General features: G+C 38.4%; 2 protein-coding genes across 2 annotated transcripts; one reads left to right on the top strand and one right to left on the bottom strand.

The window, feature by feature from the left end:
- Positions 1 to 1,252: 1,252 nt before the first annotated feature.
- Positions 1,253 to 6,205, top strand: mif4gdb (MIF4G domain containing b). The gene is made up of 6 exons (XM_079818500.1): positions 1,253 to 1,347; positions 2,519 to 2,601; positions 2,688 to 2,797; positions 2,943 to 3,098; positions 3,215 to 3,307; positions 4,622 to 6,205. Exons 2-6 carry the CDS (start codon positions 2,520 to 2,522, stop codon positions 4,847 to 4,849), a joined length of 669 nt encoding a protein of 222 aa, XP_079674626.1. The 5' UTR covers positions 1,253 to 1,347; position 2,519; the 3' UTR covers positions 4,850 to 6,205.
- On the bottom strand, positions 4,511 to 16,226 carry mrps7 (mitochondrial ribosomal protein S7). The gene is made up of 5 exons (XM_079817262.1): positions 16,098 to 16,226; positions 15,665 to 15,850; positions 14,858 to 14,921; positions 14,579 to 14,746; positions 4,511 to 6,202 (listed from the first exon to the last, which is right to left on the bottom strand). The coding sequence occupies exons 1-5, from the start codon at positions 16,139 to 16,141 to the stop codon at positions 5,981 to 5,983; spliced, it is 684 nt and encodes a 227-aa protein (XP_079673388.1). The 5' UTR covers positions 16,142 to 16,226; the 3' UTR covers positions 4,511 to 5,980.
- Positions 16,227 to 26,402: the final 10,176 nt, after the last annotated feature.

Genomic DNA, 26,402 nt, shown 5'->3' with positions numbered 1-26,402 from the left:
GCATTACTAATTTTAGTCAAGCTTTAGCTGTCGGACAGATGGTCTCACATTTGACTCTAGAATACTTTGGTTTACAGAGGAGTTCATGGTTGATTCAGTTACTGTGAGGTGCCCAGGTCCAGTGGCTACAAAGCATGCCCAAAGTCATCACCCCTTCACCAGCATGCTTGACTTTTTGTATGAGGTGTTTGTGCTGATCTGCTCTTTTGGATTTCACCAAACTTGGTGCTGTGCATTATGGCCAAACATCTCCACTTTGGTCTCGTCTGTCCAAAGGACATTGTACTAGAAGTCTTATGGTTTGTTCAGATGCAACTTTGCAAACCTAAGCCGTGCTGCCATGTTTTTTGAGCCCCTTCCAAACATGCCATACTTGACCCATTTTTTTTTCTAATTGTGTCATTAACTTTAATATTAAACATGTTAACTGAGGCCTGTAGAGTGTTAGGTTCTTGGGTTGTCTGCAATTTTTCTGAGCATTACACAGTCTGATCTTGGGGTGAATTTGCTGGGATGTCCACTCATGGGAAGATTGGTGTCTGTTTTGAATGTCTTCCACTTGTGAATAATCTTCCTCGCTGTAGAATGATGGACTTCAGATTATTTGGTAATGACCTTGTAACCCTTCCCAGATTGATGGCTGCAACAACTGCTCCTCTAAGATCATTGTTGATGTCTTCCTCCTTGGCATTGTGTTAATACACATTAGCAGTGCCTGGCCGTCACTTACCCTCTTAATTGATTTGTTTTCATTTTGATTTGATTAAAAAAAAAAAAAAATTCTAGCATGTGTACAAGTGTTCAGCATTATGGTAACACTTTACAATAAGGTTCATTAGTTAACATTAGCTAACTACACTAGTTAACATGAACTAATAATGAACTTCACTTTTAAAGAATTTATTTATCTTTGTTAATTTCAACATTTACTAATGCATTATTAAAATCTTGTTAACATTAGTTAATGCACTGTGAACTAACATTAACAAATCACGAACAGCTGTATGTTTTATTAATTTACATTAACAAAGATTAAATAATGCTGAACAGAGGTGTCGTTCATGGTTAGTTAATGTTAACTAATGCATTAACTAATGTTAACTAATGCAACCTAATTGTAAAGTGTTACCAGCATTATGAACTAAATTAGGGCTGCACAAGCGCCTCCAAAGAGACAGACCACGTAATCAATATTAAATTACCTTTCAGCCAATCAGTTAGGTCAACCGAGTCAACGTCACGTTACGTAATTAATATTCATAAGTCTAGTTTACTGGACAGAGACTGACTGCGGGAGATGAACCGGGGATTGAGATAACATTTGAGTTTGCTTCTCAGGTTTTTAAAGTAAGTTTTTTTTTGTCCTTATGAACATGCAATATTAATCCCCTTCTCCAAACCACATATGCGTTAGTGTTGTTTACTGTTTGACACCCGCTGTTTTGAATGGTGTTGAATGAATGCTCGTGGCATTTGTGTAAAAGAGTGTGAATGCGTGTCTTACTGAGCGGTTTTTATGACTTCTGAGTAGTTTAGACGTCCATATGTTCGTATCTAGATAGAATAACTAAACAAAAGTGTAAAGTATTTCTTCACTAAACCTCCTTCATTAATGATTTCGATGGCACGTGAAAGTAAAGTTACAGTTGATTCTACCACTGGCTCATTGGGTCAGCAGTTTATCATGATGAAAGTGGCACTGTGTTTGCCCGGTTGTCCTAATCCCTTTATCCCTTTAACACACGAGCTGCTCGGATTCCCTTTCAACTTCAGACTGACGACGCCACATATTTCACACATGATCTGTTTCACCACAGCACAACGACAATATGGCAATAATGTGTTATTGGCCTTAGTTACATTGTCATTAACTACTAGAACTTGGCTATGCAACTAATAAGACAACTAATTTACAAAAGTCAATATTGGGACTCGAATTGATTTTAAGGGGTATTAACCTTTCTCACAGGAATATGTTCATACACAAAATTTAAACATATTTCTCATAAAGTCACTTCATATTAGTTTTACATTCAACAAAACTTACTTCAAAGCCAGCAAATACATGTATCTGCCAACTACAGGGCACTATGGTTTTAAACCCATAACTAGAATTAAATGTAAACACTATTGGACATTTTACCCTGATCCCTGCAGTACTTTTTATTGTTGTGCTTTTGCTAAATAAACTTAATTTTAGCAGAGCGAGTATTGTTCACTGTGGCTTTAAAAAATGTGCTCTTGGGCCTAATATTTTGAGCATTATTTTTCACTATGGTCATGATTTTATAGGCAACACTTTAAGATGATGCAGACAGGAGAGGTTGACTATTGGTGTTGCTGGTAGTTTGTTTCTTGTTTATTGTAGCTCAACTTCATTTGTTCTCCCTCATTGCTGTTTCAGACTAAATGTACATTGCTTCAGATATTTGCTATGGCAGTAAACCGGATCTCATGTGCCCGAAGGTCAGTTATTGATTGACTGATCAATTGATTGACTCTCTTTCCATATTAACAGAATGGAGAACTCCTCTAAAGAAGATTACAAGATCCAGTCGTTTGATTTGGAGAATCAGAAACTCCTCAAAACTGCCTTGAAAGGTCATTATGTTGGATATGCAGTGGTTTTTGTCTTGATTTACTGTTAGCCTCAAATGTTGTTGACTAAAATATCTTTTTTCACTCAGACCCAGGTTCAGTTGACCTGGAGAAAGTGTCCAGTGTAATAGTGGATCAGTCTCTGAAGGACCAGATCTTCAGCAGGGAGGCCGGACGCATCTGTTTCACCATTGTGCAGGTAAACAAATGCACCATATGTAAACTTGAATTGAGTGTGCTTATCAGTTTTGCATGTTGCATTGTCTTGAATGCATGGAAAAGTGGGACATTTAGCTTGTAGTTTGTTAGGACTGATTTGTAAGCATTTGACTCGCTCGATTCAGGCAGAGGCCAAACAGACCAACGGGAGCGTGTTTCGGCGTAACCTGCTGAACCGCCTGCAGCTGGAGTTTAAAGCCAGGGAAGAGACACGGACGAGATCCACTCAGGAGTGGGTTTGCCTCGTATCCTTCATCTGCAACGTCTTTGACAACCTCAAGGTGAAGAGTTGCCTTCGTTTTAACGATTAAGTTCACAGAATCACAATTTGGAAGGTAACTTATTTAAGTTTGTATGGAGTGCTTCCTAACTTTTTACTTTATTCTGTCGACTGCAGGTGAACAACATGCCCATGATGGCACTGGTGCATCCCGTCTATGACTGTTTGTTCAGACTGGCCCAGTCTGACGCACTGATGAATGAGGACGAGGTGAATCTTAAACATTATTTTTCACAGGTCGAGGGCACCGATCAGGCATAACTTTATGACTACCTTCCTAATATTGTGTTGGTACCACTTTTGCTGTCAAAACAGCCCTGACCCATCGAGGCATGGACTCCACTAGACCCCTGAAGGTGTGCTGAGGTATCTGGCACCAAGATGTTAGCAGCAGCTCCTTTAAGTCCTGCAAGATGGGGCCTCCATGGATTGGACTTGTTTGTTCAGCACATCCCACATATGCTCGATTGGATTGAGATCTGGGGAATTTGGAGGCCAAGTCAACACCTCAAACTCGTGCTAAAAGTAACATCCACATGGATGGCAGGACCCAAGGTTTCCCACCAACATTGCCCAAAGCATCACACTGCCTCCGCCAGCTTGCCTTCTTCCGATCTTGCCGCATCCTGGTGCCATGTGTTCCCCAGCTAAGCAACGCACACGCACCCAAGCTACAGTAGCTCGTCTGTGTGATCGGACCACAAGGGCCAGCCTTCGCTCCCCACGTGCATCAATGAGTCTTGGCCACCCATGACCCTGTCGCCGGTTCAAGACTGTTCCTTCCTTGGAGCACTTTTGATAGATACTGACCACTGCAGACCGGGAACACCCCACAAGAGCTGCAGTTTTGGAGATGCTTTCTTTTTCTATTTTTTCTATATTCTAGTTTCTATTTTTTTAAAAAATTCAGAAGTGTGGACACAAATTATGCTAAATTTTTTGTTGAAATTGTTCTACTGAAATATCAAGCGGTGGCTAGTTGCTAAAGAATTTTACTGACTGGTTTAATTTATCACCTGAAAACACACTGAACACCATAGTTAATAAATGTAAAAATAAATTTTAAAAAAGAATTAGGCTTTCAGACTTTTCACTAAACGAAAACTTCATTTAATCCCGATTGGATTCACTAATGGTTCTGGTGGTTCAGTGCAAAATTCATTTTGGTGCGTCACTATTTAATAAAAACTGAATAAAAGTTAACTATTAGTTTTGTAAAAAAAAAAAATTCATACATAGGCCCAATTTATATTTGTATACAAAATATGTGTATATTTAAGCATATGTTGTTAGATAAAAACATTTTTTTTAAGGCACATTGTTTCCAGAAGTTTTGACACTTGTATGAGAAACCTGGTAAAGTAATAACCAGGTCTTGTGGATCATTGGTTTCTGTTTACTCATTTTTATTTTAATATCCATATTATTTCATTGTTCAGAGACCAGAATTAATTATCAGCTCTCCATCATTTATCTGTTGGTTTTTAACTATGTTTGATTTCTCTCCCTCTCTGTCTCTCTCAGGTGGACTGTCTAGTGTTACAGTTGCATCGTATTGGAGATCAGCTGGAGAAGATGAACATGCATCTGATGGACGAGCTGTTCAATCTGCTGAGGGACGGGTTTCTCCTGCAGGAGGACCTGAGCTCCATGGGTCGCCTGCTCCTGCTGGAGATCCTGGAGTTTCGCGCGGGAGGCTGGACTCTCAGCGACACGGCTCAGAAATATTACTACAGCGAATTGACAGACTGAGGCCTCCACCAATTAGGAGAGAGGAACACAGGAAGAAATTGCTTTAGAAATGAACCCAAAGTGGAGGTTTTATATTTATAATGATCTTTAATGAGGGCTGGGTAATTAACTAGGATTGAAAAATGGTTAAAGTTAGATGCAGTTCTGGGGTTTGGTGTTGTTTTCACTTGGTTACGGGGAGTTTGTGGTCTTTTAAAAAACACAGCACCCCCAACCAAAAACATCTTCCCGCGCCCCTGACATAGTGCGTTTTTCTGTCGGCGCGAGCAAGAAAAATTATTTCACATGATGTGGTGGTCATCTGCACAGTCAAGAATAACTTAAATAGGTTGCCGTTTATTAGACTCAAGACTAGCGTGACTGTCTGAACAGTGAGAGGTGGCATTTTTTTCCATTGTAGATGGTTTTAACATCAATATATTTATGGTTTGATTTTCTAACAAATTATTACTAATAAATGATATTCACCTCAGGAGAATGAAAAGCTATTTTTATTGTATAGTGCAGGATTATTTATATAACAATATATTTATGTTCTATAATTTGTAATGGACCAAAACAGTTTACAAAAGTTTCCTATAGGGATAATATTTGTATACTATGAAAAGAAGAGTGGCTATACACGGTCTGACAACTTAAACAGGTGCTGGATGAAGGAATAAAGCATTACGTTTGCACAGTTACAATAATATTTTTTGCATCATTTCTATCTGATTCATAGAGATCCACTGGATTGAAATGTTAACATGAAGTCAGGTAATATGCCAACATTTTCTATTTGAAAGTATAAAAATAAGCTCCTGCTCAGCTGTTTTTGGTCTGATTGATTCCTCAGGCTCTTGCAGATTAGACAATGACTTGTCAAGTTGTTTTGATGCCACTTAAATAAGTATTTAACACTTTATCCTGTAATGAGATATTTTAGATTTGTTTCATATTTTAATTGTTAGTTAATGTAAAGTCGTTAACACTGTTCAACTCTTGAAAATAATTGGTCAAAAATGGAAATTAAACTTTTTATAGCATGTATACAAAGACAATCTGTATTCTCATGTCCTTTTTGTCAGAGTGATGCTCATCCAAACTCCTGATGCCCTCAGTCCAAAACAAACTAGGAGTCCAGATCTGTCTCTACCACCAGCGGTAGTGAGCATATGCCCTGTTGGCTTCGGCCATCTTGTGAAGGTCGTGTTTGCGTTTCACCACATTTCCCTCATTAGTGAAGGCGGCCAGCAGCTCCTGCGAGAGTTTCTCGTACATGTGTGTGCGACGGTGCTTGTTGTCTCTGCATTCTGTGATCAACCACTTCATGGCCAGAAAACGCCGCCGATTATCCGTGAGAGGGACGGGCACCTGCAAGACCAATGACAGAGTAAGATTCAAAATTTCATCTGGGATTCCTGGAGCTTGACAACATCGTACATAGCATGGAAAAGATCAGAATAGACTTTCTGCTTAACATCCGTTTTTGTGTTTCACAGAAGAAAGAAAGTCATACAGGTTTGGAACAACATGAAGGTGAGTAAATTATTATTTATTATCCCTTTACAATTATTCATAAACTTCAGAGAGCTCCAAAATATTGCAAATAAAATCCACATACTAAAAATCCCTCCGAATAAAATTATACATTTTTCCATTATATAAAATGTTAAACATAACCAGTCAAAAACTTGCTGTACATTCTGTTCATCACAATTTTGTGCATTTCTGATGCCATCATTTTGTTATATACGTACAATTAAATATTCAGTCACATTTCTCAAGATATTTCTATCAGTGTTGGCCATTTAAAAGCATCAGTTTAAAACTGATTCTGAATTTGAACTGAGAATTGTATATACATGCAACTTCTGGGGCCTCATGTATAAAACTTTACAGATTTCATCCTAAAAGTGTGCATACATCAGAAGCACAAAATTCACTTTTTAAAACCCAGTCAGTGTGAGATTGCACGTGCATCTCCACCCCGAAAGAACAATATATAGAGCTTACAACACCTAGTTTAACTGTGCATAACAAGTGTTGGGGGAAGTTACTTTTAAAAGTAGTGCATTCAAATATTGCGTTACTCCTTAAAAAAGTAACTAAGTGTGTTACTTACAGTAGTTACTTTTCATGGAAAGTAATGCATTACATTACTTTTGCGTTACTTTTCTCACTTCCTTTCACACCAAAAGTGACATGAATAAGCATCCAGCTAAAAGAAATGCAAATTCATATCTGTACAGTAGAGGGTGCAGTTTAAAAAAAAAACGTTCAGCTGTGCTGCCATTCTGGATCACAGAAGAATAGGACGCAGGAGAAGAAAGTTCAACACACTTACTTCAGCGATAAAACAAAAAACACAAATGTGATGTTTCTCAAAGTGTGGGGCGGGCCTCACTGGTGGGGAATAGAGACATGACAAGTGCGGCGCGACAAATGGGAGGAAATTTTGTCATTTTTGTCTCTTAATTATTCATCTCTATTAATTCCTTTATTTATTGACCATACACTAAAACAAAACAGTGACACATTTAAATGCAAGCTTTAGCCTACTTAAAACAACATTAGACTGCAAAGAAAATGTCACGTGGAACCATAGGGGAATGATTTAATGTTAACGTTGGCATGTTAATTGAAGCGAACACAAACTTTAATGTGGAGAGGCGGTAGCAGGTATAAAAGGTAGCAATGGATAAGTTTGTGACATGGAATGATTAGAAAACTGATTCGACACCAGCAGAGAAAACCAAGACAGACAGTGGACCTAATCAACCAAAAAGCCAGCCGAAAAGAAAATATGATAAGGCATATCTTGGTCTTGGATTTACGGTTGGTGCGGTGGGGGCCGATGAGAGACCTGTGTGTGTTCTCTGCCTCAAAACATTAGCAGCAGATAGCATGAGGCCCAACAAATTAAGACGACATTTAGAGACAAAACATCAGCAGAAAAGTCGAATGCTAAAATCTACAGCAGTTAATAGATATGCACAAATGGCGTCTTTCAAAGTTGCGTACAGGATTGCCCAGAGCAAGAAACCACATACGATAACCGAGCAGCTCATTCTCCCCGCTGCTCAGGACATGGTGTCAATTATGCTGGATGAGACCAGCACTGCCAAATTGAAAGCTATACCCCTGTCAATCGACACAGTTGCACAACGAATAAACGACATTTCAGATGATCTTGAGGACCAACTCGTGGAAAAACTCAGAGACACACGATTTGCACTGCAAGTAGACGAGGCTACTGTCAGCAATCAAGATTGTTTGTTCATTTCATATGTCCGCTTTGTATATTCTGAGTCACTGAGAGAGGATTTGCTGTTTTGCAAATATGTCCAAACTAGGGCGACGGCTGATGAACTCTTTAAGATTCTTGACAGTCATCTCATAGAACATGATCTGAAATGGGAAAACTGTTTAGGCTTTTGCTCCGATGGTGCTCAGACCATGGCAGGAAGAAGGAAATGACTGCAGGCGCTTATAAAGCGGGACGCTCCACAAGCGTAATGGACACACTGTGTTATTCACAGGGAGGCGCTCGCGTCAAAGCAGCTCAGCCCCGAACTAAACAAGGTCTTGACGGACGTTGTGGCTGTGGTCAATTTCATCAAAACCCGACCCTTGAAAGCGCAAATGTTCTCCGCACTATGTGAGGAGATGGGAGCTGATCATACAGCTGTGTTATTTCACAGCGAGGCAAGGTGGCTGTCCCGAGGCAAAGTGTTGTCGCGAGTTTGAGCTTAGAGTGGAGATTAGGGCCTTTTTGGAAGAGGAACGCATGCATGACGCTGCAGGCAAGTTCAGTGATGAACAATTTCGGATGAAACTGGCCTATCTTAGCGATGTATTTGGAAAGCTGAACAAATTAAATATTCAACTTCAAGGAAGAGACAAGCATCTACCTCACCTAGCAGACAAGATCACTGCATTCATCCCAAAGCTCACCTTGATCAAAGAAGTACTGATGCCTTTGAAATAGCTGAAACCAGTACTTCTGGAGCCACCACAGTGATCCCATATATAAAACAGCACATCTCTACATTGACAGAATTGTTTAATAAATACTTTCCAAACAACAGCGTCCAGTATGACTGGATAATCGATCCATTCAATACAGCAGGTTGGTATTTTCATTTTATTGACTTACTTTTTTTATTATAGTCATATATTGTTCATTTATTTATAATGTATGTTATTTAAAAAGACTGTTGTCAAAATTCATATTCTATCTGCAGCACCTGCAGATTTCAGCCCTGCAGAAGAGGACCAATTCTCTGAGATGACGAGTGACTCCACTCTTAGGCTGAGGTTTCCAGTTCAGACACTGAGTGAATTCTGGCTTGGAGTGGAGAAAGAGTATCCGCTCATTGGCCAGAGGAGTCTGACCATTCTTCTTCCCTTTGCTACAACTTATCTCTTTGAGATGGGATTTTCAGCTGTTGCTTCGCTGAAAACAAAATACAGATCTCATCTTAAGATTGAACATGACTTGAGAGTGGCAGTATCAAGCCTACAACCTCGCTTTGAAAAGATGTGTACTACAAAACAGGCTCATTGAAGATAAAAAATTTTTTATTATTATTTTGTTTGTTCTTTTTGCTAGCAGTTTGCAAAGGGAAAAAATGAAGCAAAGCAAAATGTAACATTTGCATTATTTTATTATTTATTATTATTTAAGTCTTCATGCAAAGTGATAATACAGCTGCACTTATTTTCTCTATTTGAAAGTTTTTAATACTGTTAAAATTAGTTATTTGATGTTATGTTTTTTAAATTTGATGTTAAAGCTACACTATGTACATTTTCCGTCCACTAGAGGTCGCCTGTTCAAAACAAAGGCGTAGTTTGATGACGCCACATTTGAGCGCAGAATCTTGGGATATGTGGTCTTCACCTCACACAGCCGGTGGAAAAGAGTCAGGATAGGACTCGAGCAGAAATCATGTTCATGGATGCGATTATTAACATTACTGTAGTCTGAAACAGAGCAGGGACGAGTGTTGTGGAGCTGAGCAAGGCCGCAGGAGCGATTGAAGAGTGGGACTGTTATTATGGCATAGTCGCCGGCGGGACTTTTATTATGACATGGTCGCCGGCGCCAATTCCTCTTTTCAAGTCATGAGTATGAGGTAACGCAACTCTGTTTATCTTATTAGATATATCTGAGTGTGTTGAAAAGGAAGTTATGGTGTTCGCTCAGCGGCGGCTACGACACTTGTTCACACTGCAGTGAGAGTACAGAGTTTCTTCTAAATAAAACCGGAAACCGAGGGTAACGCAGATATGACGCAATCGACAGGCGACTCCCTCAAACGCATAGCTCACACGTCCCGGTTCCTTGGTTAAAAAAGCAATTTCTCACGATTTACAAATAGTTGGAAACATTTGGGATATTCTAAGTACTAAATATATACAAAATATATAACACTGGCCTAGTGGTTTTTGGATATTTTAACTGCAAAAATCTTACATAGTTCACCTTTAATTAAATAAATTCTTAAAGCCTAGTGTACTACCATTTTGTCGGGGCGATTGGGGAGAGGTGGGGCTCGGAACCCGCTTCCCTACCTCCAAAGTGGGGAATGGCAGAAAAAGTTTGAGAAACACTGATCTAAAGTAATTTTTGCTTCGTATGTTTGAAGAGGATCAACGAAGATCTGCAGCAAAGACATTGGTTAATAAAGTGAGATTAAATACATAGTATATTTGAGTAATTAAATACATGTAATTACTGCAGGTTAGCGTAATATTCTGAGATTGCATTTCACTGTTTTTATTCAATCAATCAATCAATACAATTTTATTTCTATAGCGCCTTACAACAACCAAAAGGAACACAAGGCGCTTTCCAGTAAAACATCCTTTATATTCACTTTTAAGAATACTGAATCAGTTTTTTTTTGCAAGTGAGTTGAGTAAAACATTTATTCTAAAATTACTAGGGCTGCAACTAGTCGATAAAATCGATAATAAAAATAGATTCTCATTATCGATTAGTCGGGTCTTCCCTCTGTGCATGCAAAACTTCCACCAGTTGTGCCAAATTACAGCACTGAGTACCGCATTTCTATGGACAAAATGCATCTTAAAATAGTGGAGTGGAGTGGAAACACAGTGAGCTGCGGGAAAGGTAAATGATCCAAGCGCCCAAAATTCTTTATTCTTTATTTTCAAAAAAATATATATTTTAAGTGTAAAGCTAAATGCATTAGCGTTTAACATACCCTGTCACACGCTTTGACAGATGCGTCTGTGTCCTCAGCACAAGTTATATCCACTGATCTATATAGAGAATAGTGGGTATATCCTCATCTGTAAATGTTACTAATTCACGCGAGGGTTTCCATTTTGGGTGAAAGCGTGTCCTGACAGTGAACTTCACTGAAGGAGCGCTGGTGCGGCGGGCGCATCAAACAGACAGAATGCAGTCGAGAGGGAGACCATTAATATTCGGCGCAAAAACATTAATTTATCTGCTGTTGGACCCTAATTTAGGTTTAAAAGTCAACACGTAATTGAAGTATTTTATGATAGTAGTAACTGTAAAGGATAACAGCGTGTATTGAATATAAATGTAAGACAGGATAAAGACATGACAGTAACAGGTTACTTTGTCCATAGCGTGTGTGTGTGTGTGTGTGTGTGCGTGCGTGTGTTCCTGCAGAACATTCCTCTAATCTGGTAACAGTGAGTTTGTGTTTTTCTTTAATATCATTATAATGCAGGGATTTAAAGTGTCCTTTTGCATAGTAACTTTTTTGCACATAATGTAGGCTATAGCACGTGTATACCCTAACGAAAATGTACCATGGTTCTATTAGATAGTAAAACCATGTGTTTTGGCGTATTGATTACAATTTGTATAACCACACTAATACCACATAGTTAAACTATGGATTGAAGCAAAACTATGGTCAATGTGTGGTTACCATGGAATAACTACAATGTTTTATTTATTTATTATTATTATTAGTTTGTTTTATTCGTTGTAAAACCATGGTTCATTTTTTTAATTTGTATTTTGTAACGTATTCATAGCACTCAGCTGCCGCGTTTGTTTGAAGGACAGCATTAGACAGGATGTGAATTGTGTTTTGTCAGGGGAAACAAAAGGGCTCTTTTATCCGATTAATCAAAAAAAATTATCGGCCAACTAATCACACAGCACAAAATGCCTCTGCATTTACAATTTCTCTCAACATAGGCCCTGTCCCAAATGGCACACTTCATATGCCCTTTAGGTCCTGTAGAATTGCAATGTACATGAGACCGTAGGATGTCCCATTTGTCATTTTAAGTTCAAACGCGTGCTCGCGAGTGTCCCCTTTGCGGTCAATGGGCCTCATTTATGAAATGGACGTACGGCAGAAAAATGTGCGTACGGTCGTTGATCGTGAGCGGTGGCTACGATCAAATCTCACGTCAGGTTTCAGCTCGTGTACACAACCAAAGCACAATTGATCACTAACCATTAAGATTAGAGTGGAACATTTTAATTCAATTAAATTGAATAGATGGGGTGTCTGTGACCCAATAGAAATAGAATAGAAAGTCTTTGGAGGGAGCTAAAAGTCCGTATTGCCTAGCCTGACAAGCCAGACCCACATCAAGATGTTGGGTCTGGAAACTCACCATTGGCAGGGCTCAATCCGAGGGGCGGGATAAACGGTTGTCTTTCAAATTCCCTCTGCACGCAATTGGACAGCGCCATGAGAGCCACAACCAACCAAAGCAAAGAAGAAGGTGAAGCCGAGCTAACATTAGTGGATAGACTTTTGCCGTATCCGGTGGGCAAAACTTCGAACATATCTTCTTTTCTTAAGAATGACTTCAGTGCCGTTCTTTGTTCTTTTTTCTCAAAGAAAAGCTTAACTCCACATCTTCCAGAGTCGAGGCCAAAGCCAATTCAAAAGACCGCTGTTCGTCAGCTTCTATGTTTACGAGTAGCAGAACCTCCGCAAGTCTGCCGTGACGTACCTTCATTATGTTAAGCCCTCCCACCGACTCCACACACGCTGTGATTGGCCTGACCAGAGTTTGGTTTTTCCAGCTCTCAGGTCTGCCGAGAGTTGCTAGACTATACTCGCGGCAAAATACATATTTTCTGCCGCTAGGGTGCGTCTAGATTTCTAGGCTACATATTGCCCAGCGACAGCCCCGAAACTTGAAGGATCTGGAGAAGGTCTGTATGGAGGAGTGGGCCAAAATCCCTGCTGCAGTGTGTGCAAACCTGGTCAAGAACTACAGGAAAAGTATGATCTCTGTTATTGCAAACAAAGGTTTCTGTACCAAATATTAAGTTCTGCTTTTCTGATGTATCAAATACTTATGTCATGCAATAAAATGCAAATTAATTACTTAAAAATCATACAATGTGATTTTCTGGATTTGATTCCGTCACTCACAGTTGCAGACATCCCAAGTCTGCCGGAAGTTCCGGGAGTCTCCCGCATATTTACAGCGGCTCCCTGATGCCCGCAAATTAGTTAAATTCTCCCGCAATCTAGAGCGAGCGAGCAAGAGCGCACATGCAAGACACAAACTGTGCACGCGCGCACGGCAGAGAGGGAGAGAGAGCGAGAGACCTTGCGTGTGTGTGCTAGTGTGCACCTAATGAAGCGCATGTAAGACGGAGAGCGTCCTGATTGGCCTGTTTCGGTAAGTCAACCAATCAATTGTCAGTGTGGGCGGGCTTTTATCTCTTCACCCGAACCGAATTAATCAGTTCAGTGTATCTAGAAACTGGAGCGCCATGGCAGAGGGAGAGTGCCCCAAAAAACGAAAGTATAAAGTATAAACATAATGACAATCATGCACGCTGTACAGTTTGTTACTGACATGTTATGGTTGAGTTAAACAAGTTTCATTTCATGTTCATATTTTTTCAGGTCGGCTAGTTGCCAAGGCTACATGAAAACAACAAACTCCTTAGACCTGTTTAAATTTGCAATGAAATATAAATAAAAGCAGTTTACATAAATAGTATAAGCAGCTTATGTAAATAGTAAAAGTGATCTACATAATTGTACATAATTTTTTACAAATAATTGCATAGGCCTATAGAAATTATATATTAATGATATATTATATTATACTATACAAGTAAAGTCACGGGGGGGGGGGCTCGCTGTCATTAAAATGACTCGCTGTCATTAAAACATTGCATGCATGCCACAGGCAAAGTGTTCAAATGCAGCACATCCACTACAAATATCTAACAATTATCTAATCTCTAGCTCTGACCTCATATGTGGTACCATTTAAAAGCTTAGAGTCTCTACTTTCTGGAGACATGCATCACTTTGGCATTTGTTTTACAGTAACTTCTTTACACTAAATTACTCTGGGACCATTCCCGCCTGGATTTGGCCTACCCAAATTGAAAAGCTTTCCATACCCACATACAGTGGTCTAAATACATAATTTTGGTTTCATTTTACAGTACACTTGAAGTTACATAAAACACTGCTAAACGTGATAAACATTTAAGTATATGTTTTTTGAGCTGTAATTAACCCAATTGGTTTTAATTTATTTTAATCCTCTGACCCATTTATACTGTAACTCAATCATATAATTACATTTCATTACCAAGAAGTGCAAAACAATACCGCATGTTATGATAACATTTGATCATCGCTTCTTTAAAAATATAACTCTGAAACCTCAAGGAACACATCAGGCCCCTGGTCATATTATCTCACACTTGTACAATAAATATTCAAGATTGTCACTGACCTGATAAAACTTCCCTCCTTTCTGAACACTGGCCAGGCCGATGATGGGTTTGCAGTTGTCTAGGGCCTGATGGAAGATGGTGTACGGATTACACTCAACCTCTTCTCTCTTCGCGGCAGGAGATTTGTGGTATTTCTCCACCTGTCTTCTCTTCATGGTCTCCAGCGTCTAAACAGACAAAAAAACATCCAGAAATGATGTCAAGATTCATTTCAGATAGTGTACCATGGTATTATATAATGTGTATATAACATTTACAGAATGGGATTTCAGTCAAACCTGTGTCATGATCCCTCTAGCAAGGATTTTGTTGCCATCTTGCATCATCATGTTGATGAACTTGCTGTTAGAGAAAAACAGATATCAACGTTAAAAAGGATCCACACTGGACTGTGAAAAAATGGCTGGACTGGATTTAGCTTTTTTTAAATGTACTGTAAAGGAATACCAATGCTTTTTTGTTTAATAAAAATATAAGATTATTAATAATGTTCCATTTCCCTGGTAGTTTAAGGCTAGATTTGTTTTTTTGTTTGTTTTTTTTACTGTGAGGGAATACTATTTTTAAGCTATTATAATTATGACAAAATTACAATTTCTCATAATGTAAAAACTGTTAGTACATTTATTATGAGCTGAAGATTGTATTACAATTTGACAAACGCATTACATTATGAACATTATATTACATTTTAACATGTAACATATGTTACATGCACTTACCATAGTAATAACAGTAAATTATTATGCATAATTACATGCACCTAACCATAAAGCAAACCCTAATCCAACTCTAACCCTAAATTAAGTACATGTTGTTAAATAATATTACTCAGTACTTAAATATATAATTACACTGTAACAATGACACCTTCAACAAATAAAGTGTAACCGAATATTTTATTGCAATAATAATGTAATACTTATTACATCATGTCTAGTTGTAACGAGTTATTATGAGCTGCTACAGTTTGTTTAACTAGATTTCAATGGTGGCCTCAGTTTTTTGGACCCCACTGTGTTTATGTACAGGTTTTAAAGCTATAGTAACACTTAATGCTGCATGTTGGTTGAGCTATTTTGTACCTTATTAAAGGGTCGCTGAAAGGAGAGCTGGTGTCGCTTGACAGGGCTGCTTTTATCGGGCTCACTGTTTTCAGCTCCTGCAGCTCTTTTAGTTCAGGACTGAGCTCTGACTCTGGAACAGCATCTTTACTGGGTTCAGGATCCAGATAGTATGGATTATACCGACTCCATCTCACGAAACACACACTGAGAAAACATGCAGAATAATAGATGTAATATTAGCCGATATACCTGCATTACACAGAGAGAAATCACAAAAAACAGCAGCGTTTATTTAGAAACAGATTTAAGCACATGGTTCATTTTGCGAAGAACTGAATGAAAACGACGATAAAGCATACAAATGATGAATTACATTGCAACGTTGATGTGATTTGGACCTCATTTCAGACATGCCTGGCAAAAATAAGTAAATAAAACTAATAAAATGTACCTCGGTGTCCAAGGTTTCAGTAAATATCTGACGGAGGCTGCCATCTTTAGAACGATGTCATGAGTTTGTCTCAGATCAGCTTGAGCGACAGAAAATCTGAAATTCACCGTTAGAGGAGAAACACAAACACTGATCTCAGATCAGCGGTTAAACTCATTCTGACACCACCATAAGAGGACCTCTAATGAAGAACGTGACCTAAAATATTGCCTGAGAAAAATAATGCCACAAAATATTTGTTTTAAAATTTAAGGTCTAGCATTTTTACATTTACAGTATTTATATAGCCTACACTTTTTTTTGCAACGGGTGTAAATAATAGTTATTTATTGTAAAGAGACTGAATGGGCTGAAAATAGAGACTTTACTGAGTCTCTTTTTGCTAAATGTGTTTGTGCTGCCCCCAAGCGTCGCAGGGTGGTATTCCAGAAATCAAGGTTAACTTACCGGCGTCAGATATATAACCCCTTTCTTTTACTGTCTATGCACATAACTCCAGGTTGATTAACCCAAACTAGGGCTGTGCGATATTGAAGAAAAATGCGATATGAAATACCGTTATACATAATGCGATATTCGATATGCGATAGGATATTGCTCTAAGTGTGTAAAATCTATTTAAATTATATATATTTTTAGAAATATTTAAGAACTGACAATGATACGTGTTTCACATTCTTTCTGGGAAAAGAAAGCATCGCTACAACTTCTGAAAGTGACCAGAAGTGTTTTATCAAAAGTTAATTAACATCAATGTAAACAAACAAAAAATGTAATGCCAATATTTTAATACCAAAAACTCTTTGCTTGACTTGGTATTGTTGTAACTTGTATCAACTTAAAACTTAACATCAAGAACATCCAAGTAAACAAAGACACCTGAACTAGGGGTGGATGATTATTTTTGCTATTTTAATGTATCTTTGTTATTAAAAATAAGAACTAAAAACAGTAGCTAGTTTTTCCACAAGAATTAAATATACTCTGATAAAGCTACAAAGGTTATTCAGCCAAGAGCAGTGAGTAATTTTCTCTTGTTCTATTGTTGTTTGACAGACAGCGGCAGTATTAGCAGGTTTACTGTATTAACCGTATTAGCAGGTTTACAGTATTAGCCGGTTTACTGTATTAGCTGTTACTGTATTTACTGTATTAGCAGGTTTACTGTATTAGCAGCCTGTAACTTTAATACCTAATGCACGGATCCTATTGACATGCATTCGGTTTCTTTCCCCAACTGATATTGTTCACTTAAAGCATAACCGACTGTGTTTACATGAATACTCATCAAGACAGCCATTTTGACATAACTGTGTGTGTATTTGACAGTTTGAGTGTGTAACAAGTGTTGCGCACGAGTGCGCATGTTTCAGTGTGTGTATCAGACAGTGCAAGACTGGAAGGAGTTGTTTTTCGTTAATGCGTTAAAGTTAATGCGTTTAATAACTCTTTTTAACGTAAAGCAAGTCACATAAGTAACAGTTGTGTGCTGTATGCATCAACCTAAAATGTACACTTTTCACAATGTTGAAGTTTAGCATATAAAAATAATTTAGATATTGCGTGCCGTTGCGATATGCATATCGCGCGATATGAACATTTGCGATATTTCGATAATTTCGATATATTGGGCAGCCCTAACCCAAACCGAGCTTATTCGAGGTATGCTGGTTCCAAAAAAACTAGTGCTATCGGAATTATCGTAAATACGAGTTTCCGAGGTAAAAATTGCACTTGAACGCCCGCTGATGTCATGTTTACCACATCGGAAGCTCTGAAATAATTGTGATACCCAAATTCCCGAGATGGGTGTGCCATAAACTTTAAACATGGTGGTGGGGAGAACTACTGCTGTGAAAAGTTGTGATTTGCTGGGGACCCCCCAGCTAAAACAGCTAAATCGTTGTCTTGTTGTTAATGTAGACTACTACATTATGTAGTGCATATTTACATACACGAGCAGGGGCGTAGCACTGCACAAGCCCTGGTAATCAGTATTGGTTTTACCCCCAGTCCGATGCTCCTGTACACGAGTAGGCTAATCATTTGAAGCGTAGGCGTACACGGCAAAAATTGCCTGCATTTGAGCGAAATGACAGAATCTGGCATCTTAAATGTTTACGGTTGTCAGTGTATGTGGTGTGACACTACATATGATTTTGGTTTTAATAAGATTTTCCCAAAAAATAGGCAAACATGGTGTCCTCCATGATTCCTGTTCATTCCGACAACAAAGCACTTGAATGCAACAAACTCGTAGTTACGATTTGGGTAGAAGTAGATGTGTCCCCTCCTCTCGACTCCAGTCCAGTGGGTGGTGGTAAGACACATGTGGGAACATAATGAAACAAATTTGACAAGTTTTGGGTGGATAGGTGATGCGAAAGCAAGAGAAATATAGGATTACATCAATTACAGTACAGTAATACAGTCTCACTTTCCTCCATTCCTCCCTGGTTATTCCCTTTGCCAACTGTTGACCTTTGTATACAGCAGGAGCTGAAAGACAATTCTAATCAACTTCCAATAAGGTATACAGCTGGATCCAAGGATCCTGATACAGGATATGCAGGTGCAGCTGTATACATTCCAATGTGTGAATTTTATATTAAGAAAAGAGTAACCGACCATTTGTCAGTATATACTAGAGCTATTGGTAATATTATTGGCCCTACAGTGGACAGAAGAGAAGGAAATAATGATGTATATATATGATCACACACACAAACAAACGTAAAGAAGAATATAATTCATTTATTTGTACATTATTTATACATACATATTATGTACAGTAACAACAACACTCCTCTACTGATGGTTGTATTTGAAGGTGCAATGCTTCACAGCCAGTAGCACAGCCCTTGAAGGAGTGTAGCTCAATGGAGAAGTCTGATCTACAAAATTTGCAGGCAGCATATCCCTTCCCCTTCGAGCTGTCCTGGATGAACATGAATTCTTTTTTTCATTCAGTTAGGAATTTGCAGGCATATTTTCTCTTTTTATTCGCCATGTCTCTTCTTTCTTCCTTTTCCCCTTCTTCTTCTGCTTCTTTTTCCGTTCTGAATTTGCCGTGCTTGACTTCGAGGTGTAACCTTTATTATTGTTCGGTCTGAAACGGCGCCCAGTGACGGATGGTGTAGCAATATTGTTGTCCGCGTGGAAATCGGGAGAAAGGTCGGCCCGGGAGATTTTCGGGAGGGGCTTTGAAATTCGGGAGTCTCCCGGAAAAATCGGGAGGGTTGGCATGTATGGTTTAAGGTCAGTCGAGCCTGCTGGCCAATTAAGAACAGGGATACCATGGTCCTTAAACCAGGTACTGGTTGCTTTGGCACTGTGTGCAGGTGCCAAGTCCTGTTGGAAAATGAAATCTGCATCTCCATAAAGTTGGTCAGCAGCAGGAAGCATGAAGTGCTCTAAAACTTCCTGGTATACGGCTGCGTTGACCTTGGACCTCAGAAAACACAGTGGACCAACACCAGCAGATGACATGGCACCCCAAACCATCACTGACTGTGGAAACTTTACACTGGACCTCAAGCAACGTGGATTGTGTGCCTCTCCTCTCTTCCTCCAGACTCTGGGACCCTGATATCCAAAGGAAATGCAAAATTTACTTTCATCAGAGAACATAACTTTGGACCACTCAGCAGCAGTCCAGTCCTTTTTGTCTTTAGCCCAGGCGAGACGCTTCTGATGCTGTCTGTTGTTCAAGAGTGGCTTGACACAAGGAATGCGACAGCTGAAACCCATGCCCTACATACGTCTGTGCGTAGTGGTTCTTGAAGCACTGACTCCAGCTGCAGTCCACTCTTTGTGAATCTCCCTCACATTTTTGAATGGGTTTTGTTTCACAATCCTCTCCAGGGTGCAGTTATCCCTATTGCTTGTACACTTTTTTCTACCACAACTTTCCCTTACCTTCGCCTCTCTATTAATGTGCTTGGACACAGAGCTCTGTGAACAGTCAGCCTCTTTTGCTCTTTTGCCCTCCTTGTACAAGGTGTCAATGGTCGTCTTTTGGACAACTGTCAAGTCAGTAGTCTTCCCCATGATTGTGTAGCCTATAGAACTAGACTGAGATACCATTTAAAGGCATTTGCACGTGTTTTGAGTTAATTAGCTGATTAGAGTGTGTCACCAGGTGTCTTCAATATTTAACCTTTTCACAATATTCTAATTTTCTGAGATACTGAATTTGGGATTTTTCTTAGTTGTCAGTTATAATCATCAAAATTAAAAGACATAAACATTTGAAATATACCAGTCTGTGTGTACCCTTACAGAAAAAACACATGAACTTCACATGTGCAAAAACACATGTGGTCATATGTGATCGCACGCACATGTGAAATTTAACATGTTAAAAGCACATGTGGTCACATGTGATCGCGCGCACATGTGAAATTTAACATGTTAAAAGCACATGTGAAATATGTGGATCACATGTGAGCAGATGCACATGTGAAATGTAACATGTTAAAAGCACATGTGAAATATGTGGATCACATGTGAGCAGATGCACATGTGAAATGTAACATGTTAAAAGCACATGTGGTCACATGTGATCGCGCGCACATGTGAAATTTAACATGTTAAAAGCACATGTGAAATATGTGGATCACATGTGAGCAGATGCACATGTGAAATGTAACATGTTAAAAGCACATGTGAAATATGTGGATCACATGTGAGCAGATGCACATGTGAAATGTAACATGTTAAAAGCACATGTGAAATATGTGGATCACATGTGAAAAACATGGGAAATGTGTGCTTTTGGAACATTTGCACATGTGAAACACATATTTTCACATGTGAAACACATGTGATGCACATGTTATCACATGTGAAACCCATAAATTCCCATGTGAAACCCATGTAAACACGTGTGTATTCCCATGTGAAACACGTATACAATTCCCATGTGAAACCCATGTGATCACATGTGAAACCCATAAATTCCCATGTGATCACATGTGAAACCCATAAATTCCCATGTGAAACCCATGTAATCACATGTGAAACATATATTCCCATGTAATCACATGTGAAACCCATAAATTCCCATGTGAAACCCATGTAATCACATGTGAAACGTATAATCCCATGTGATCACATGTGAAACCCATAAATTCCCATGTGAAACCCATGTAATCACATGTGAAACGTATATACCCATGTGATCACATGTGAAACCCATAACTTCCCATGTGAAACCCATGTAATCACATGTGAAACGTATAATCCCATGTGATCACATGTGAAACCCATAAATTCCCATGTGAAACCCATGTAATCACATGTGAAACATATATTCCCATGTAATCACATGTGAAACCCATAAATTCCCATGTGAAACCCATGTAATCACATGTGAAACGTATAATCCCATGTGATCACATGTGAAACCCATAAATTCCCATGTGAAACCCATGTAATCACATGTGAAACGTATATACCCATGTGATCACATGTGAAACCCATAACTTCCCATGTGAAACCCATGTAATCACATGTGAAACGTATAATCCCATGTGATCACATGTGAAACCCATAAATTCCCATGTGAAACCCATGTAATCACATGTGAAACATATATTCCCATGTAATCACATGTGAAACCCATAAATTCCCATGTGAAACCCATGTAATCACATGTGAAACGTATATACCCATGTGATCACATGTGAAACCCATAACTTCCCATGTGAAACCCATGTAATCACATGTGAAACGTATAATCCCATGTGATCACATGTGAAACCCATAAATTCCCATGTGAAACCCATGTAATCACATGTGAAACATATATTCCCATGTAATCACATGTGAAACCCATAAATTCCCATGTGAAACCCATGTAATCACATGTGAAACGTATATTTCCATGTTATCACATGTGAAACCCATAAATTCCCATGTGAAACCCATGTAAACACGTGTGTATTCCCATGTGAAACACGTATACAATTCCCATGTGAAACCCATGTGATCACATGTGAAACCCATAAATTCCCATGTGATCACATGTGAAACCCATAAATTCCCATGTGAAACCCATGTAATCACATGTGAAACATATATTCCCATGTAATCACATGTGAAACCCATAAATTCCCATGTGAAACCCATGTAATCACATGTGAAACGTATAATCCCATGTGATCACATGTGAAACCCATAAATTCCCATGTGAAACCCATGTAATCACATGTGAAACGTATATACCCATGTGATCACATGTGAAACCCATAACTTCCCATGTGAAACCCATGTAATCACATGTGAAACGTATAATCCCATGTGATCACATGTGAAACCCATAAATTCCCATGTGAAACCCATGTAATCACATGTGAAACGTATATTTCCATGTAATCACATGTGAAACCCATAAATTCCCATGTGAAACCCATGTAATCACATGTGAAACGTATATTTCCATGTAATCACATGTGAAACCCATAAATTCCCATGTAATCACATGTGAAACCCATGTAATATCATGTGAAACGTATATTCCCATGTGATCACATGTTAAACCTTTAAATTTCCATGTGAAACTCATGAAATCACATGTGAAATATAACATTCCCATGTGAACCCCTGAGATCACATGTGAAACCCATCAACAATCCTTTCTAAAGTAAATCCACAGAAAACGGTACCATGTTCTTCTGTAGGGCCTATAGACATGTTTCCCAACATTAAAACAAATAATACAAATTAAGATTTTATTTATTTTCAAAATATGCAATACAAATTGAATGTTTAAAACAAACAATACAAAACCAAATATTAAAATTATACATTAAAAAGTATCTAAAACGCAGATGTATAGTGTGTGTGTGTGTGTGTGTGTGTGTGTGTGTGTATTGTGTGTTTGTGAATGTGTGTTGTGTGTTGTCCTCCATGTCTCCTTCAGCAGGCTTCCTGTTTTGGGATAGAAAAAAATGATAGATAAGTGCAAACACAAGTGTATCCTGATAAAGTTAACTTTTCTATCTGGATTTCAGGATTGTATCTGTTATTTTCAAGTGATGACTGGTCTATGTATATTGGCAGTAACCAAATATAGGGGTCCAACGGTACACAAAAATGACGGTTTGGTACCTCGGTTTTGAAGTCACGGTTCGGTACAGCAGTTTTACAAAATTGCTTTTTATTTATTTTTATTAAACAGTGGTTTACTGAAAAATTGTGTCTGTCCTTAAATGAATTCAATTATAACTAACAGTTTCTTAAAGATAATGCTGTAAACTATATAGGGAGCCCTTACTCACACATTACTATAATATTAAAGGTTAGAGAGCCCAAACTATTAGCCTAAAATCACTTGCTTTTTATTTTTAGATAATAATCAACACTCATAAGGCAGTTTTTGCATTAACTTCTAAATCTAATTATATATTTTTTTCTCCAATTTGTTGTTGAAATATAATCATTTATACACAGTGTCTGTCATTTTCATGAGATTTATTTAAACATACATTAAATAATCAATACATCACTAACAGGTTAAGTAGAATATAATGAATATATAGGCTAATATAGTGCATATATTTAGTAAGAGTTGATTTCTCTAGTGAACTAACAGCTGTGGACACTGAATGACTTCTGAGGTAAATGTGATGCTATGTGACATTGTTCTCAAGGTGTTTTATTGTCTTTCCGTGGTTGAAACACTGATTGAGCGATTACACGTCATATGATACATTTCAGTAAGTTGTAATGTATCCTCAACATACCTTAAGAGATATTAATTTATGTCACTCGCGCGCCGCGCTGCCGCTTGAAGTTGAATGCGTCTATATAGCGCCTACACAGTCACGTCACATTAAAGGGTTAGTTCACCCAAAAATGAAAATTAGCCCATGATTTACTCACCCTAAAGTCATCCTAGGTGTATATGACTTTCTTCTTTCAGACTAATAAAATCAGAGTTATATAAACATGTCCTGGCTCTTTCCAGCTTTATTATGGCTTTGACTGTAACTCTGTTTTTGAAGTCCATAAAAGTGCATCTATATCCATCATAAAACTGATCCATGCGGCTCCGGGGTGTTAATAAAGGCCTTCTGAAGCGAAACGACGCGTTTGTGTAAGAAAAATATCCATATTTAAGACTTTATAAAGTAAATGATCTAGCTTCCGGTGAATCACCTTCCGTATTCAACTTACGGAAAAGGTCGCCCGCACCTCTCAGTTCAAAATGCTCACGCTGCGTATGACGACATTGCACACCAGTTACGCTCATCAGACGTTTGCTGATAATTTCCTCACCCCCATGTCATCCAAGATGTTCATGTCTTTATTTCTTCAGTCGAAAAGAAATTAAGGTTTTTGATGAAAGCATTCCAAGATTTTTCTCCATATAATGGACTTCAATGGCTCCCAAACAGTTCAAGGTCCAGATGAGTTTCAGTGCAGCTTCAAACGATACCAGACGATGAATAAAGGTCTTTATTCAACGAAACGATCAGTCATTTAAAAAAAACAAAAAAAAAGTTTAAGTTTTATAAGCACAAATGCTCTCCACAAATGCATGTACGTTCTTGACGTCACATAATATGCAAATATTAACACATACTAAGTCAAACTCCGTTTACAACAAAGGGAGTTAAAAGGTAAAACAACGATGTCGGACGATTTTGAACTTCAAGGAGATAAAGTCAAGCGTGACTGTGGCAAGCAGCGAGGCGAGGGACTGTGAGAGCGGGCCGGTGGCGAGTGGTAATGATCACGGTCTCATGTCACGGAGGAGTGACGCATAAGTGAGTGAGCATAAAAGGAGGAGCGACGACAGTGCAAGAGGAGAGAGGACCAGGCCTGGAATTTACGTTGTGTTTTGTTTACGTTTTATTATGTGTGCGTGCGCAGTAGTCGTCCGTGAGGGGCTGCCGCTTTTACTTTCAGTTTGTGTTTATTTTGAATTAAACTTGTTGAACGTTCGCCGGTTCCTGCCTCCTTCTTCCCTGAACATACAAGTCCGTTACAGTGACCTTTTCAACGTAATTAAGTATTACATGACGTCACAAACGCGCATCACCGAACAGAGCAAGGCGAGCATTTGTGCATATAAAACTTAAACGTTTTTTTTTTTAAATGGCCGATCATTTTGCTAGATAAGACCCTTATTCATTGTCTGGTATCATTTAAAGCCCTTGGAAGCTGCACTGAAACTGTCATTTGGACCTTGAACCGTTTGGAGCCCATTGAAGTCCATTATATGGAGAAAAATCCTGGAATGTTTTCATCAAAAACCTTAATTTATTTTCGACTGAAGAAAGAAAGACATGGACATCTTGGATGACATGGGGGTGAGTAAATTATCAGCAAAAGTTTATTTAAAAGTGAACTAATCCTTTAATATGTTCGTGTGGAAACCCGTATTAAAGTATCTTCCATGCTTAAAACAAGACGACTGTTAACTGTTAAAGATTGCATTCGGAACCGTTCAGTACACGCGTGCACCGAACCGAAAGCCCTGTACGGAAACGGTTTCGGTACGAATACGTGTACCGTTACACCCCTAACCAAATATATAAACAGCAGATCCTATACACAACTACAGCATGCCCTCTAAAAGCCATCCAAATTGGGACTCTAAGGAGCTCTAGTGAGGTAAAAACATAGCATAATCATTCATATCGTATGTCTGTTGTGATGTAAATAATAAAGTATTAAAAACCAAAGCGTATTCCAACATGTAAGCAGGAAACCTACGGACACATATATTATTCTCTCATGCTGTACAATATATAAATATGTTACGATGTTCACCTTTCTGTTCATCTTTTGAGATCTTTTCATTTTTTTGCCATGCAGACCATCTCAATGTCTCCAATGGCTGTGTAAACTTGACATAGTCTGTAAGAAATTAAAATAACTATATTAAAATTTAAAAAAACAAGTTCAGAGTTAGCTGCCAAAGAGGGTCTGAAGGTCAAGAACTAATCAAACCACAAACTACATGGCTTAATTGACTGAAAATGAAAACAAGTTTGTATTTTGAAGAAATTCATAGAGTGATACTGTCAATTATTCAGGGACACTCACCGTTCAGGTTCCAGAAAAAACAAGACACAAAGGAAGGGCATGAAGAACGTGGATTGGCCCGGTGTGGATGCTGTGTAATTCCTATAACGATAACATCAAGCACAAAATGAAACTTCATTTCCACAGTGGGTCATTTCTTCAATTTATTAGGCCTATATTACCATTCATAAAGATCCCAACAATATTTCTTTTAAAAAATAAACAAATATCTTGTCAATCTTGCTTCAAAATAATCATACAAATAAA

The sequence above is a fragment of the Gobio gobio genome (assembly GCF_949357685.1).
Source record: "Gobio gobio genome assembly, chromosome: 1".
Lineage (NCBI taxonomy): Eukaryota > Metazoa > Chordata > Actinopteri > Cypriniformes > Gobionidae > Gobio > Gobio gobio.
Note: the sequence above shows the minus strand (reverse complement) of the source record. Positions and strands in the feature narration are given on the sequence as shown.